Source organism: Miniopterus schreibersii, assembly GCF_964146895.1.
Source record: "Miniopterus schreibersii genome assembly, chromosome: 4".
NCBI classification, from domain to species: domain Eukaryota; kingdom Metazoa; phylum Chordata; class Mammalia; order Chiroptera; family Miniopteridae; genus Miniopterus; species Miniopterus schreibersii.
Genome location: NC_138105.1, coordinates 73,036,449 through 73,053,735, shown reverse-complemented (window position 1 = coordinate 73,053,735; position 17,287 = coordinate 73,036,449). Strand labels below are relative to the sequence as shown.

Sequence of the window (17,287 nt, the reverse complement as noted above, 5' to 3'; positions counted from 1 at the left end):
GGGCCCCACTGCCACTTCCTAAATGAAGGAGCTGAGGCTTGTGAAGTAACCAAGAAGGTGACAAATTGAGACAAGAACGAAGATGTGCAATCATACGCCCTTGTTACTGCAGGCGCTGTACTATCTCTGGTCAAGGCAGGTCTGCTCTCTCGAACCTCCCTGGGGTGTACAGAAAGGACAGACTCATCACTAGCCGCTCCAACTCCACCAGAGTAGCAAAAATGGGCTGGGGACTTGGCCAGGCCTTTTTTCCATGAAGGTGGCTGCCCCTGGACTACTAAGCGCTGAAGGCTGGCCCTGGGAAGGCCAGCCAGGGTCGTCACTGTGTACCCATCTCCCTGCGAAGATGGAGTTCAAAGAAAGAGCTGCCAAGGCCAATGTCAGAGGTGAGAAGCAAGACCCAGATCCAAGAGGATGAAACCCAATCTACCAAGCATACAAGGGGGCAAGATAGAGCTTCAAAGAGCGTGACGGGGTGCAGCTTGAACTATCAGGGATGCAGAAGGAGGAGAGGTTTTTGCCAAGAAGAGGAGGAAGATGGAGAACTGAGCAGATACCGGGCCTTGCAGAAGGCACTTGAAGAACAACAGCTTGCTGATCCCCATCTGAGCAGGAGGGTGATTAATCTCATGCAAGAGAAGGAAACGAGGCCCAGGAGGTGATGTAGCTGGCTGAAGCCCACTTACAGTGCCCAAAGAGGCTGAGCAAGTGCCATGACTCAGGCCGTGTGTTCACAGGGCTTTGCCCAACCCCTTAGGCCCCTGAGGACGCACTGGGCTGGACAGGTTGAAAGGATGGGCTAGAGCTCCAGCACTTAATGTCAATCCCACTGATAGGCACCGAGCTTCTCTGACTTTGAGTCAGGAAGTGTTTCCTGGTGGTATCCCTGCTTAGGGATAGCACTAAGTGTCCTGGAGACAGTGACCCAGGCTGGGGGGTATGTGTGCAATGTGAGACAAGCTTCAGCCCGAGTACTGGAAGTCTGCATGACTGGACCAAGAGTCTTCAGGGCATCCAAACCCAGACTCCTGTTGCCCCTGATCTCCTCCCACAGCTCATTCAGAAACAAAAACTGGGAGAAGTGGTGATGATGTGTGAAGTGTGTGTGTGTGGGGGGGGTACTTCTCTTGTGCTCACACTCCAAGTCGTCATCAAAGGCAGAGAGGAAGAAGAATGAAAAGAGGAAATGGAAGTCAACAAACTAGGAGAGAAGGGAGTTTCCTCAATCCAATAAAAGGTGTTGATGAAAAACCCACAGTTCACGGCACACTCAAATGGTGAAAGACTTAAATCTTTCCCTCTAAGATCAGGAATAAGACAAGGATGCTTGCTCCCACCATAGTACTGGAGGTTCCACCAGGGCAATTGGGAAAGGAAAAGGAAAGGAGAGGAGAGAGGGGAGGGGAAAGGAGAGAGGGGGGGGAGAGAGGGAGGGAGGGAGGAGAGAGAGAGAAAGAAAGAGAGAGAGAGAGAGAGAGGAGAGAGAGAAAGAGAGAAAGAGAGAAAGAGAGAAAGAGAGAAAGAGAGAAAGAAAGAAAGAAAGAAAGAAAGAAAGAAAGAAAGAAAGAAAGAAAGAAAGAAAGAAAGGAAGAAAGGAAGAAAGAAAGAAAGAGAGAGAGAGAGAGAGAGAGAGGAAAGAAAGAAAGAAAGAAAGAAAGAAAGAAAGAAAGAAAGAAAGAAAGAAAGAAAGAAAGAAAGAAAGAAAGAAAGGAAGAAAGAGGCACCAAAATGAAAGGAAGGCCAGGCTGGCGTGGTTCGTGGTTGAGCATGGACCTAGGATCCAGGAGATTGTGGTTCAATTCCCAGTCAGGGCACATGCCCGGGTTGTGGGCTCCATCCCCAGAATGGGGCATGCAGGAGGCAGCGGATCAACAATACTCTCATCACTGATGTTTCTCTCTCTACCTCTCTCTGAAATCAATGCAGACATTTAAAAAAAAAAAAAGGAAGGAGGGAAACTATATTAGCAGGTGACATGATGTGATATACAGAAAACCCTAGCAAATGCTCAAAAACAAAGCTAATAAATGAATTTAGCAAAATTGCACGTTACCAAGTCAACACACAGAAAGCAGTGGTGTTTCTATATGCCAGCAATGAACAATCAAAAAACGCAATTAAGAAAAAATTTTATTTCCAATAGCATAAAAAAAATACTTAGGAATAAATTAATGGGGGCAGTGTAAGACGTGTACACTGAAAACTAAAACACTGCTGAAAGAAATTAAAGATTTAAATGGATGGAAAGATGCTGCATGATCATGGGTTGGAAGGCTTAATATTGTTAAGATGGCAATACTTCCCAAAACAGTTGAAAGATTCAATGCAATCCCTATCAAGATCCCAATGGCCTTTTTCACAGAAATGGAAAAGCTGATCTTCAAATTTGTATGAAATTACAAGGAGCCCTGAGTAGCCAAACATTCTTGGAAAAGAATAAAGTTGGAGGATTCACACTGCTGGTTTTCAAACTTACTACAAAGCTACAGTAAACAGGACAGTGTGGTGCTGGCTTAAGGACAGGCATGGAGCATTAATGGATTAAAATGGAGAGTCTAGAAATAAACTCATACAACCATGGCCAACTGTTTTTCAACAAGGGTGCCAAGACCATTCAATGGGAACAGAAGAACAGTTTCTTCAACAAATGGTGCTGGGACGAATGGATTGCCACATGCAAAAAAATGAAGTTGGATCCTTACCTCACACTATATATAAATACTAACTCAAAGGGGATCAACGACCTAAATATAACAGCTAAAAGTATTAGAAGAAAACACAGGGAGAAACCTTCCTGACTTAAGAAGATTTAACAATGGATTCTTAGATTTGACATTAAAAGCATGAGCAATAAAAGAAAAAATAGGTAACTGGACTTGATCAAAATATAAACTTATGTGCATCAAAGGACACGAACAAGAAAATGAAAATATGACCTGTAGGATGAAGGAAAATATCCATTAAGGGTCTAGTGTTCAGAATACAAAGAACTCTTAAAACTCAACAACAAAGAGACAAACTAAAATATGTGCAAAGAACTTGAATGCACATTTCTCCAAAGAAGATATATAAATGGCCAATAAGTACATGAAAAAATGTTCAATATCATTAGCCATCAGGGAAATATGAATCAAAACCACAATGAGACACCACTTCACATCAACCATGAAGATTATAATTTTAAAAAAAAGGAAAACACCAAGTGTTGGTGATGGGGAGAAATTGCTAGTGAGAACATAAATGGTGCAGATGCTTATGGAAAACAGTTTGGCAGTTCCTTGCAATTCCACTCCTAGGTACAGACCCCAAGGAATTGGAAAAAGGGAATCAAACAAATCCTTGTGCACACATGTGCACACCAGAACTATTCACAATCGCCAAAAAGTGGAAATGACTGAAGTGTCAACTAACACAGAAAAAAGAATACGGTCCAGCCCTGGCTGGTGTGGATCAGTGGTTAGAACGTTGGCCTATGAACCAAAGGATTGTGGGTTTGATTCCCCAGCAATGGCATATACCTGGGTTGCAGGTTTGATCCCTGGCCCTGGTTGGGGGCATGCGGGAGGCAACCAATTGATGTGTCTCTCTCACATTGATGTCTCTCTCTCTCTCTCTCCACTTCCTCCCTCCCTTCCACTCTCTTTAAAAATCTATGAAAAAAATTATCCTCAGGTGAGGATTAACAACAACAAAAAAGCAAGCACTGTATGTTCATGGAAAAGAGGGAATGGAAAGGGCAATCCAGAAAAACTCAGGCCACAACATAGGGAGAAAGACTGACAGTGCAGTCTGCACCCTCAGAGTCCCTGTCCCAGGTTCCTCCTTTGCTCTCTGCACTCCCCACCCAGTCCTTCTAGAGGGGGACGTGGTGGGCCCACCCCTCCTGCACCTGCCCACAGGGCACTGGTTAAAAGGCAGGTGGCTCTGCAGTCCCGGGGTAAAGGTAAGGAGAATACAAAGTCCCCTCTCCTGGTCTCCACCTACCAAACCTCACCATCTGCCACTGTCCACATTAAGAAGCCCTCTTCAGGACTACTCCAGCTTGACATGGAGGTGGAGCCTGTGATAGGAGCCTGCACTAGGACTCCCTGGGCGTCTGTATCGTGTGTGCCTCTTGAGGGAAGCCAGTATGTCCTGGGGGTGAGACAAGCTTGGCCTGGCTCTGGGGGCTACACTGAGGCATGGGATCTGGGCTGAGTGGATGCTCTGTACTCACCAGGGACCGCTTAGCTTCGGGCAGGAACTGTCCAAACTCTGACAGCAGGTCTTCCTGGCCCCGGAAGAGGTTTGCCACCTCGGTGAACACCTCCTCTTCAGACATGCCTCGAAAGGGCCGGCCCTTTGTGCTCAGCTGCTCCTTCTGCCAATTGTTGGGAAAGAGAGAATGAGTCTCTTTAGCCAAGGAACCAGGTACCTAGGCTGTGACATTCAGGCATCCTACTGTGGAGGAGACAGAAGGCCAGCTGGGAAAGAGGGGCCCACCTTGGGGTGCCCAGTACCAAGCTCCCTTGTCTGGAGAACAGTTCTGTGTGCTTGTATCTGAACCCAGTTTAACAGCACAGCCTGAGCCCTGGCCTTGGATGGGGCCTATGCTAGGAGTGTGGAGGGGATATGGGTAGGGGCACACTCGTAGAAGGACATGGTCGCAGCCCTCCCAAGGGCAAGGGAGCATGTTTTGCTGGGCAGGGGAGTGTGGACCTAGTGCTGGGCCTTAAAGGGAAGAGGGTGAAAAAAAGGGAAGGCACTTCCAGGCCAAGAAAACTGTTTGCCCAGAGTCACCAACACCTGAGGGTTGAAGAAAGGTGGCCTGACCTGGAGCTCAAAGCAACAAGATGAAGACCAGAGGGGACCTGGGTTGGGAGGGCGGGAACCGCAAGCAGAACTCAAGTTGGGCATTAGAAATAAGTCCCTGTCAACTTTACACCCGAGGATATGACCCAACTACAGGCACTGGGGTCAGGGCCCTCCCAGAGTGCAGGACATTCGCACTCAATATGCCTACTCCACAGCTACAAAGGGGAACGAGCCAACATCTCCCCTCTTCCTGGTCTGTTGCACCCTGAGGGAAGCTAGTTTTCAATCCTGTACCCGTAGCACCTATTTGGGAGGGGGGGAAATAACTGCTTCGTCCCCCACCAAAGTCACCAGGACACTTGAAAGCCAAAGAAAAAATGGGCAAAGACCACTCAGTTCAGAGAATAAATATAAATCACCTTTCTACACACGAAACAATGATCAAACTGGGTGATGCTTAAAGAAATATGACATCAAATGGCGCCACTTCACTCATCGGATTGACAAAGATGAAAAGGACTGGTGTTGCCTGGCCAGGGAAGGCTCAGCAGTTGAGCATAGACCTAGGATCCAGGAGACTGCAGTTTGATTCCCGGTCAGGGCACATGCCCGGGTTGCAGGCTCGATCCTCAGTCAGGGGCATGCAGGAGGCAGCTGATCAATGACAACTCTCTCATCATTGATGTTTCTATCTCTCCCTCTCCCCCTTCCCTCCCTTCCTCTGAAATCAATAAAAGATATATTAAAAAAAAAAAAAAAAGACTGGTGTTTCCAATGAGGATGTGGGAACCATAAGGTGGAAAGAAGACTGGCACAACCTGGCAGAGGGAAACGTGGTGCTATCTATGGCCATGTTACAGGCGCACACCCTGACTTAGGGACACACTTTCTGGGGATGTTCCCACAGAGACAGACAGTTCTGTTCTAACGTTTGTTTTGAAAGCTGTCTGTTTGAGCTTGACACATGTACTAAGGAATCATCTGAGCATGGTGCGGATTTTGCGATTGCTTATGTGGGATAAGCCCTAGGTGAGAGCAGAAAATTGCACTGAGCTGACCTGAGTAGTGGGAAATATACCCGACCTGCCCCTTTCCCCCCTTTAGCATCTGTTAGTAGCGACCTGCAATACCCTTCAGGAGTTACATCAGTCCCACTTCAGGAAACCTCCTCCTAGCATCTCACAGTGACCCACAGGCTGCAACCTTCCCACACCCACACGTGAACCTCAGGTCTTCCTAGGGTCAAGTGCCAGAAGTGTAGTATTCACGTCATTTGTAGCCATTTAATGTTTACAATGGCACTACCATTTTTAGTAGGTGTTTTTTTTAATGTGTTGCTAACACAGTTTCCCAGTGTTGTGCCCTGATCCTGTTTTCCCATAAGCCCTGCGCCTGGTGCAAATTTCCAAAGCAAGGTCACTTTTAGGAATGTCACATATGGGCAGAACTGGCTGTGCTCATCCAAGGACATATGTACAAAGTTGGATAATGGGGACCAGCTCCCCACGGTTGCGCTGTAAGTTGATGGCCTTAGTTAAAACTGCATTTAACCAAGGGGTCAGCACCACCAGTATTACAACCATTTTACAGATTAGAACCTGAGGTTCAGCAGGGTGAGAGAAAGTGCTCTGAGGAGGAAGGAGGTAGAGCTAAGATCTGAACCGAGGACTGACCGAGATCAAAACCCTGAAACACATGGCCAAATTTACCCAGAGCTCCTTGCTTTGGCCCTTACAGTGTGTTTTAAATATCCAAGCCAACATCCTAAAATCAGGATAATTTATACAAAAACTCAGACTTCTAGCTCCTCTTGAAGAAACTGATGACCTGAAGTCTGGGTCATCAGGAGGCTTGTTTAAAATGCAGATGCAGGGCCAGACATGAGGAGTCATAACTCTGAGGTGAGTCCCAGGCATGTGCATTTCCAACAAACTCCCAGTAGCTCTGGTTGGAGGATGCTCAGCTGTACCTTCCCAATGAATCTTCTCTGAATGAGTCTGTGGCCCATCGATATGACCTTAGATAAGTAAGTCTAACTTTTCTGCCTCCCCATTACCGTGAACAGAACAGTCTTCTCTCTATAATGATCCTTCCAGCCCCTAAGCTGTAATGACCCCATGGAATCTGTGAAAGACTCATAAGCTCCTATGATCCCAAACATCACTGTCCCCTCCCCCGCCCAGATCAAATGCTCAAAGCTGCCACTGCAATTGCTCATCTCTGAGAAGCAAGTTCCTACTGCTGTACAAGCACTATGTACACACTAGACCTGAGTCCTATGGGGCCACTGGTGGCAAAAGTTTGCTGCATCAAAACAGCTCCACTGGGTTTATAGGGACCACATGCTATCAATCTGACCTTACACATTTATGCTAAAGAGAATCCCACTACTTTATTTCACTTACCAAGGTTGTGATTTTTATTTTTATTTTTAATTGATTTCAGAGAGGAAGGGAGAAGGAGAGAAAGAAACATCAATGATGAGAGTCACTGATCAGCTGCCTCCTGCACGCCCCCTGTTGGGGACAGAGCCTGCCACCTGGGCATGTGCCCTGACTGGGAACTGAACCTCAATCTCCTGGATCACAGGTCAATGCTCAACCACTGAGCCACACCAGCTGGGTCAGAGTTCATTTTCCAGACATAGACTCCAAGTCTGGAAAAGGATGACGTCCAAGTTCCTTGCATGACACAGATGTCCCCACCACTGGCTTGCCTGGACTTTCTGTCAAGTCTCCTTCTGACTCCTGGGCCTTTGCACGGGCTGTTACCAACACCGATAATCCATCCTTTATCTGTACTTGTCTACCTGATAGTTCCGACCCATTTGTCAAGATTCAACCTAAATATCTTCTCTCTGACCCCTACATGGTTGGCAATCATTAACCCTGACATACTTCTTTACATTCCCCTTCTTTTCCACCCCAGTCATCTCTTAGTTTCTCCCCCCTCTAGACTGAACTCCTAAGCAGCAGCAACCACTCACCTCTGTTGCCCCGTGCCTGCATAGAGCCCAGTTTTAATCCGCAAAAATAAAGGAAGCTGTGTAGTCTAAACAATAATGAGGTCATCTTTTAAAGAGAGTATCCCCTTAGGTTCTTTTTTAATCCCTCTGATGTATGTTTCCTTGGGTGCAGAACTGCCTCAGGAGTATATTAAAATCAAAACTAAACAGAACTCCAATAGGTATTTGTATATCTATGTTCACAGCAGCTAAAATGTGGAAGCAACTCAAGTGTCCATCAACAGATGAATGGATAAACAAAATCTGTTCCATCAACACAATGGAAATTTCCTTAAAAAGGAAATTCTGACACATGCTACAACACAAACTGAGTGAAATAAGCCAGTCACAAAAGGACAAATATTGTATGATCCCACTTATGTGAGGTCCCTAGGAGTCAAAAAATTCATTGAATCACAAAGTAGAATGGTGGGTGCCAGTGGCTGGGGGAGGGGAATGGGGAGTTAGTGTTTAATGGGGACAGATTTTCAGTTTTGCAAGATGAAAAGAGTCTTAGAACTGTATAGTAGTGATGGCTGCACAACAATGTGAATTTATTTAATGCCACTGAACACTTAAAAATGGTTAAAATGCTAAGTTTTACATTATCTATATTTTAGAGCAGTAAAAAAATTAATTGCCCCAAAAAAAGTTTATCAGATTTTTACAGGATTCCATGAATTCAAACAAGAAAATGCTTCCAATGCACCTTACAATGGATTATGCCAGGGATAGCCACAGAGAAGAGGCCTCTTACCTGATAAGTATGCAGTATCTCCAAGAATGACCGGTAGATCTCAGGGTGGTCCAGAAACCGGGTCTTAATCTTGTTCACATAGCTGATGGCGTTGTTGAACTCCACAGAATCCGACTCCAAGGGCACCTGGGGTTTGTCCTCCTTGTACAGCAGCTGTTGTTTGAAGTTCTCGGCACAGTCACTGTGGTTGTGAGAATTCTCCTAACAACACGACAGTAAGTTACTGTCAGCCTGACATCAGGAACAGATTGTGACAAACGCCAGACCAAACGCCACTATCTGTATGAGAAAAGGCAAAACCTAGCACAAAGCCAAGTGTTTCAATTAGATGCAGAAGAAAGGTTATGTCTGCGGGCCTGGAGGAATGCAGATGGGGGGACCCCATGTGGGCCTTCTGTGGGTCTGTGCACTCCTGTGCATGTCTTATGAACTTGCCTCTGACTGATCCTTCCCAAATGATTCAGAGAATACATGAGAAACACTCTATACTTTAAAAAATTAGCATGCGCAAGAAAGGTACAAAATGTGGATTTAATCCTTTTCAGAGTAGAGTTTTGGCTTCTTTATAAAAGAAGTCTTCTCACAGTTTTTGTCAGCCCATTTCAGCAAGACTGTTTCAGTTGTAAAAGCACTTGCTCTCAGCAGGTATAAAACTGGAACCCTGCAGCTAAGGGGGCCCCACTGTACAGGCTACATGGCACTGCAGGACTTTTGGTGCTAAGCCCAGGGCAAGTCACTTGAGAGAAGAGATTCGCCCAGACCAGTCATCAAGCATGCCCTTCATTTGTGTGCTTTTCCAACAATACAAATAAAAAAACAGACACATACATCTCTCTCCTATGTGCTCAGAATCCTAATTCTTGGTGGGACAGGACCCACCCCCAAGGTGATGTTTCTAAACTGGAATTTTGATGACAGTCTCCCTCTGCCACTGACAGCAGGTGGGCCATCAGGAGTGACCCTCAGCATCCTTCAGATCCCAGCAAGCAGGGGCTGTTTCTTGAGCAGTCTTCTGAAACCATACAGTGCCAAACTAAAATGACCCTGTCTCCCAGCACTCTCATGCTGTTTTTCTCCTACTGGAACATACTGTACTTATTTTGTCTGTCCACCCTGACCAGACGGCAAACACCATGAGGACAGATTCTACTTTGTTCACAGCTATATCCCCAGTGCCTGGAACAGAGCAGGACTCCTCCACTGCCGGGGAATGATCAGATTAACAGGTGGAGGAACAAACTGAGTCTACTGTTTCCATTGCCCAGGCCCCCAGCACCCCACCTGCACCAACTGCTGTCGAGAAAGGCTCTGGTGGGATGGGCACTGCTGTGCACACTGGCCATCACCTGGGTATACTAATCTGCTTGGGCTGCCATAACAAAATACCAGGCTGGGCAGCTTCAATAACAGAAACTTATTTCCTCATAGTTCTGGAGGCTGGAAGTTCTGGAGGTTGGTTTCTCCTGAGGCCTCTCAGCTTGTAGATGGCCACCTTCTTATGGTGTCCTCACATGGTTGTCCCTCTGTGTGCATCCAACCCTGGGTTTCTCTTTGTGTCCAAATTTCCTCAGGACACCAGTTAGATTGGATTAGGGGTCATTATCTCTGTGAAAACCCTATCTCCAAATATAGTCACATTCTAACACACTGAGGGTTAGGACTTCAGTGTAAGAATTGGGGGCAGGGAGATGACACAATTCAGCCCATAACAGTGTAGAGGCAACTCTAGAAAGTCTGAGCTGAGGAAAGCAGACACACAACAGATCCAGAGCAGTCACAATTATAAACACTTCTCCCAGGCAGTGGAATTCATTTTAAGACACTATGGAGATGCTCTGCTGATTACTTCGAGGTGGAAGGTGGAAAGTGGAAGGAGCAGGGAGAGGAAACAGCCTTGGGGCCAGGGTTTGCTTTAGAGAAAGCTGTGCCTTCACCAGAAGCTCCCCACCACTCTGAGGGGGCATTTTCAAGCACCAAATTCCCCTTTCACCCCCCTGGAGTGAGTCACTGGGACAAGACAGAAAATCATCCCTAGAGACCAGGGCTCTACAAAATGGGCCAGACAGTAATGATGCAGCAGCTATAGCAAACAGTACGATGTTTCTTTAATAAGTTAAACATAATTACCATGTGTCCCAGTAATTCTGCTCCCAGGTAACACCCCAAAAGAACTGAAGACAGGTGTTGAAACAAATTCTCGAACATGCAGGTTCAGAGTGGCACTAGTCAAAATCACCAATAGGTGGAAACAACCAAAGTGTCCATCAGCTGATAAATTAACAAAATGTACTCCATCCATACAGTGGAATATTATTCAGCCATAAAAAGGAATGAAACTTTGATTCATGGAAGCTCTAATACAACATGGATAAACCTTAAAAACACAATGCTGAGTGAAGGAAGCCAGACACAAAAGGTCATTTAGTGCATGATCCCATTTACATGAAATGTCCAGGACAGGCAAATCTATAGAGACAGAAAAGTGGATTAGTGGCTGCCAGGGGAGAATTTCGAGGTACAGTATCTTTTTGGGGTGATACAAATGTTCAGGAATTGGTGGCAGTTGCATGATATTGTGAATATACTAAAAACCACTGGGCACTTTTAAATGGTTATAGTGATGAATTTTGTTATGTCAATATTGCCACAATTAAAAAACATTTTTTAAATGTAGTCTTCAGAAAATGTAAAACCCACTGACCATACAAAAACAAGCTGGTTTTGGCCCAAGGGTCATAGTTTCCCAATTCCTGGTCTAGGCACAGTTAGAAACACCTCCTAGACACTGTCAAGCCACCCATCAGAGCCAACTTGTCCATCTGAGTGTCCACACACAGCCCCACCTAGATATTTAAGAGATGCCTCACCAAACACAGAGGAACAGCCCCCCACTCCTCCCTGGCTTTCCTCATCTCAGCAGGGGCCTTGACCTTCACCCAGGGGCTCAGGAATCCTGGATCTTGGACCTCTCCCTTTCTGATACCCGCCCCTGGTCTGCAACACCATTCACTGTCTGGATCACATGGGGCCTCTCCGTGGCCTCACAGATCTTCTCTGCTCCTCATTCCACGGCTGGCACAGCAGCCAGAGTGGCCTTTCCTCAACTCTCCACCAACTCCCCACACTCCTCTCTATCCCACCCTCTACCCTTCATGTCCCAACCCCACAGGGTTCCTGGACATTTCTCAAGCACATTCACTCCTTCCTACTTCAGGCCTTTACTCCCACCACCAGGAAGACTTCCATCGTCCACCCCAAACACAGGCATGGCTCCCATTGCCCTCCTCAAGCCCTGCCCCTGCCATCTTTCGCTTACAGTGCTGAACTCCCTCATATGTCATATCTGTCCATCTGTATCTCATGAGTTCCCATCTCAATTGTGCAACCACCTAATGAGCTGGGGCTTGCAATAAACCTCAGGGCCTGATGCAGAGGAGATGGTCTACACTCACTCTGTGGGTGACTTAGGCACAGAGATGATCTGCCAGAAACTGACTGAACTTCCAAATGACCCTCTCCAGAGAGTAGACAGTAGGCCTCCCTTTTAACGCAATGGGACCACTTATCTTACAAGCTGCACCTAAGGGTTTATCTTTTTATCTCTTGGGCATTATCCCAGCCAAGCATGAAAAAGTCAACTCCCAGATGGCAGAATCTGTTCTCAAGGGGACCCACTGACATCCAGTTTCTTGCCTTGACAACATGTGCCGAAAGGGGGACATAGTCATGACCAAGACAGATGAGGGTCTTGCCTGATGAGGAGGAATCCCAGTTTTCCAGGGAAGGCAAATCAGCAAGAAACAAATTTTAAAATTTTTTTCTTGACTTTGCTACTCTGAAATATACAAAAAGGTGTGGTGTGAGAAAAACTTGGTAGTGACAGTGGGGGGGGCTCTCTGCAGAGGTGAGGTAACAACTGAGGTGCAGATGACCAGATCCAAAATGGTGCCAGTAAAGGGATGTTCTTCCCACCATGGTCCCTGGCCCTCCTTTGGCCATGCTTCTCTCATCATAGCACATGTCGGTCAGTCTTCCTTTAGACTAGTGTTCTCAGCAGGGGCGATTCTGCCCCACAGGGAATACTTGGCAATGTCTGGAGACATTTTTAAGTTGTTACAGTGGAGGAGGGAGTGCTACTGGTATCAGGTGGGTGGAGAAGAGATGCTGTTCAGTGCCTTACAGTGCACAGGATGCCCCCACAGGAAAGAATGATCCAGCCCCAACGGCAACAGTGCCAAGGCTGAGAAACCCTCCCCAAAGGCTGGGATGCCCCTTATTTCTCTTCCTCAGCACCTAGAAGCTACTCTTTCCTTGTCTGTAGTTAACAGGATTCATGACAAGGTGAAAAATGAAAAGAATAAAGCTGTACTTCAAAATAGTGAGGCTAAAAAAAACAATTTTTAAAAAGTCACCACAGCACTTGTGTATAGGGAGCCCTGTTAAGATCTCCAGTGACTCTAGTCTCTCAAAGGACTCCAGGAAGCCAGGAAGACATCTCGTTTGTGCCTGGCACTGAGGTCTGCTGACAAAAGAAGCTAAAAACCCTGCTGGTCCTTAGTGTTGACTGAAGCTGTGTGGGCTGGTATGTTCCTGAATGCACCTCTCCAGCTGAGGGAGCAGGCCCTGGATGTGGCTTCTTCCTGCTGCAACAAGACTATAAAGCCCTGTTAAGTGGCTGTTAACTAAATTCTCTCAAGCCTTTCTTCAAGTTAATGGACCTGCTTCACCTAAGCCAGCCAGGAGGGAGACAAGACTGATCTGGTCTGTTATCTCTACAAGAGCCCTCCCTGGAGTGTGGAACAGCTGGTGCGTGGCTATTTTGGGCAGGGCCACCACTGTTCGCATGGAGATCCAGCCCCAGAGCAGACTGACCCCCACAGTCAGGGATTGAGAAAGGCCATGTCCATATAGGGAGCACAATTCAGATCTTTGATCCTGCTCTTTCTTAGCAAGTGATGGTAATAGCACCCCATTTATAGGGCACTTCAGACTCACAAAGTGCTCTGTGTACCCTATTGCCAATGAGCTTGGTTTCCTTCCCCCACTGTGATTATTTCAAAGGTTAATCCTGTAAACGCTTTTACTGTCTGGAGGCATGAACCCCCCCCATCTGGATCCTGGAGCTCCATTCACAAACGTGAAATGGAAGCTCTGTGGAATTCAGTGGCCACAGGCTTCCAAGTTCCTTTTTAAAATTGAGATGTGCTCCTCGGCTTTAATAAGACAACACACTGAAGGTGGAGCTTGCCTTACGTAGGCCTCTCACTGTTTTTCCAAATCTGACTCCTTCATTTGACAAGACACTCCCTCATCAGAGGATAAACCTGCAAAATGCTTCCCTAGAGTAGATTTTTACCTTCCCCATTAAAATCCCTGAGACAGAGATGGAGGAGGTTGAAAGAGCCGGTTCACTTAGACTAGTGGTTCTCATCAGGGGCGATTTTACTCTCAGGAAACACTTGGCAATGTCTGGTGACATTTTTGACTGTTTCTTCCTCCCATGAGGACCTAGTGGGTAGAGTCAGGGACACCACTAAACACCCCTCAATACTCTGGACCCCACTATACCCCCCAACTTGCAGCAAAACATTATACCTTAAATCACAAAAGGACCGAGGTAGGGGAAAACAATGACCTTATAAAAGTAATTCTCAAATAGGCTTTCGGATTGCAGATAGAGGAGGCAGCAAGCTGTTAACAAGACAGAAGAGACCAAAGGCACAAGCCTGGGCTGAGCCAATGACCCTGTTGGTAATTATAAAAATGGCCATTCACACCCACATTCCAGCTGCTTCAATTTATGGGTGGCACCAAGGGAGATCAGAGCAACCACATGTCCACGTACAAGCGTGACCTGCCTAGTGCACTCACAGGGAAGGCCTCAGGCCAACACCTTGGCCACCAAGGGTGCAGTTTTGACTAGACATAAAACTGTTAGCAGAATGCCCCCCTGACATGCACAAACACATCCACTCTTGATTTAAATCCTTCAAACGGAGCAATCTGGGAAGCAGAGGCTGCCTGTATAGGTGTTTCAATCTATTCTGATTTGTGCTAGAAGGGATTAGCACGTTGAGAAAAAGACTGGATGGTAACTGGCTTTCCGGCAATGCAATACACGACACATACTGCCCAACCTGAGTGCCTGAGAATCAGTGCAGGCTGTGTTAAGGCCAAGATCACTCAAACCACTGCAGCAGCATACCTGGCTGGACAGAGGCGACTGTATGTTTAACTTGCCATTCTTGGGAATGTCGATTCTGTACCCAAGGGGAAGGAAAGCATTGAATCCAACAATGAGGTCAGGGTGTTCGTGGAAGAGCTGTGAGACTCGTCGGATGACTCCAGGAGTATCAATGCTGGAATAAAGAACATGAGTGGGCAAAAGCATCTCAGGGAACAAATTAAAAGTGAAATCTACTCCAGACTTCCATGACAGTGCCATGTAACCAGCTTCTCCCTGAAAACAAAGCACCTTAAAATGTGACTGGGGTGATTCTGCTGACAGTAATCTACTTCCAGAGCACCCAGGCCTGGGCTCCCTATACCCCTGGTGAGAACCACAGAATAATCACATGGCACAGCTCCCCCAAACACTCGAAGCACCTGTACTCAATGCTGAAAATGTCAGGAGAGCAACTGTGAGTCCTGGACCTCAAGATGTGGCAGGAGGCCGAAGCCCTCTGAATGATGAAATGAGATCAATTCCCTTATTTTATATGAATTAGGGATCAACTGTAACACAGGAGTTGATCCCAGCAACTGATTACAATGCATAAATAACAAAGGCCCTACAAGTATGGGACTTGATTAAGAATTCAAGGGGAGGGATGGGGTATCCCTCATGGCTGCAGTTAGGGCTAAGGCCTTAGTACAGTGCCTGTGGAAGGAAACCAGGCTCTGTCATATTTCCTCAGGAGAAGCAGCATGGTAGGAATGTGATAACTGAGACTATAGACTATATGACTCAAGAGAACCCAAGTTCTAGTCCTGACTCTGTCCCCTAAGCCTCAGTGAGCCTCCTGTCACACAAGGGCATGACTGTGAGGTCCCCTATGGATCTCTAACCCTCCTGATTCTGTGCCTACAAAAACAGCTAATGTGTTTTACATGTCTTCTAAAATGCCAGGTCCCTTACTAAGCATTTTATGTGCAGAACTTCCTACCAGGCCTGGAACTAGGGTGAGGTGAGTGAAGCACTCACCTTGGGAACAAAATTTAAGGGGGAGAGGGCGCCAAAACATTCAACAATCAAGATAAATAACATTTTAATGCAGTGCTTAAAAAATTAATTTTAAAAAGTCCTGGATGAACAAAATTCATTTAAAAAATCATCATTTTGGAGAAAGACTCTTTGCTGGTCGGACTCCCTTCTCTTGCCTCACCCCCATACCTGCCCTCCTTCCAGGAATCCCCATAACAGCTCCACAAAGGAGGACTCTACGCTCCTGTTTTTTTAGGGAAAGGAGCTGAGGCTTCCAGAGATTTGACAACCTGTGCAAGGTCACGCAGCTGGGGAACTTCCACCTCGCTCGGCCCGACTGCGGCCCCCCGGGGTGGGGAGGGGTCCCAGGGGTACCTTTGGCTTTTGAACTCCTTCATAATCTCCAGGAAGCCGTTGTAAGTGGCAGGGTCGCTGCCGAAGCGGATTTTCACCTGGTCCAGGTAGGTGAGGGCGTCCTCCACCTGCGGGGAAGGGGAGGGAGAGGGGGAAAGGGAGGATCCCGATGGGCCGGGGTCAGTGGAGGGAACTGGGAACGGTGTGGGGGGGGCTGTCTCTGGCGGGAGCGGGGGGACGGGCCGGCCTCCGAGGGGGCCGAGGTGAGAGATCAGGGGTCTGGGGTCCCGGGCGGCGCAGAGGAGAGTTCGAGGTGGGGCCGGGCGGGGCCGGGTTGGGAGCGCAGGCCTGTAGGGGCTGGACGACAGGATCCCCGAGGGAGGGCTGGGGAGCCACTCACGTGCACCGGCAGCTTCTCGTGGCCCGCGGAGCCCGAGCGACCCCAGCGGGCGCCACTCAGGCCCCGACCCCCGGGGCCACCGCCGCCGCCGCCAGTGTGCGCCATGTTAGAAGTCGGAGCCGCGGTCCGCCCCGCCCCCGCCCGCGGGCAGGACGCGCATGCGCCGGCTCCGCCCAGGGGGCGCGGCCTGGTGACGTCATGGAGGGCGTGGGTCCTTGAGGGCCTCCCGGTATAAGCTCTTACCCCTGAAACCCAAGAACTAAGTAATGTCTTATAGCGCTGTTGGGTAAACCAAGCCCTGCCACCTACTTTTGCTCGACTTCACAAACAAGTTCAGAATGGTTTGTACATTTTGTAAAAGTTGGAAAAAGTCCAAAAGGGAAGACTATTTCGTGACACGTGAAAATCCTGAAAGTCATAGCTCAATGTCTGTAAAATAAAGTTTTATTGGAACACATGCACACCCACCCTTTACCCATCATCTCTGGCTGCTTTTACGCTACAGCAGTAGGGTGAGTAGGTGAGATATATCCTAAGGTCTGCAGAGCCTGATATACTTACTAAAAAATTGTTAGTGGACCCCCGCTTGCTAGGGTTGATGTAACAGTGTGACACAGCAGCCTAACACAGGGCCCTAGGCAGTGAATTTTGCTAAGTGGCTTTTGCCATAGTCCCTCTCCTCCTACCTTTACTTCCCTAGTCCTGTCTCCATCACTTCCCCACTGGACCAGTTCAGGAGCCTCTTAACCAGTTTTCCCAGCCCTGGTGCTATCA

The 17,287-nt window shown here is 47.4% G+C and overlaps 1 protein-coding gene across 1 annotated transcript in view; it reads right to left on the bottom strand.

Moving 5' to 3' along the window:
- SIN3B (SIN3 transcription regulator family member B) overlaps positions 1-16,675 on the bottom strand; it is a 37,468-nt gene extending 20,793 nt beyond the window's left edge. Inside the window, exons 1-5 of the mRNA XM_081135192.1 lie at positions 16,514-16,675; positions 16,135-16,241; positions 14,761-14,914; positions 8,556-8,756; positions 4,217-4,360 (exon numbers count right to left, since the gene is read on the bottom strand). Of these exons, the coding sequence (XP_080991318.1) occupies positions 4,217-4,360; positions 8,556-8,756; positions 14,761-14,914; positions 16,135-16,241; positions 16,514-16,618 (711 nt within the window). The 5' untranslated portion in view covers positions 16,619-16,675. The remainder of the gene's footprint in view (positions 1-4,216; positions 4,361-8,555; positions 8,757-14,760; positions 14,915-16,134; positions 16,242-16,513) is intronic.
- Between the last annotated feature and the right edge of the window lie 612 nt (positions 16,676-17,287).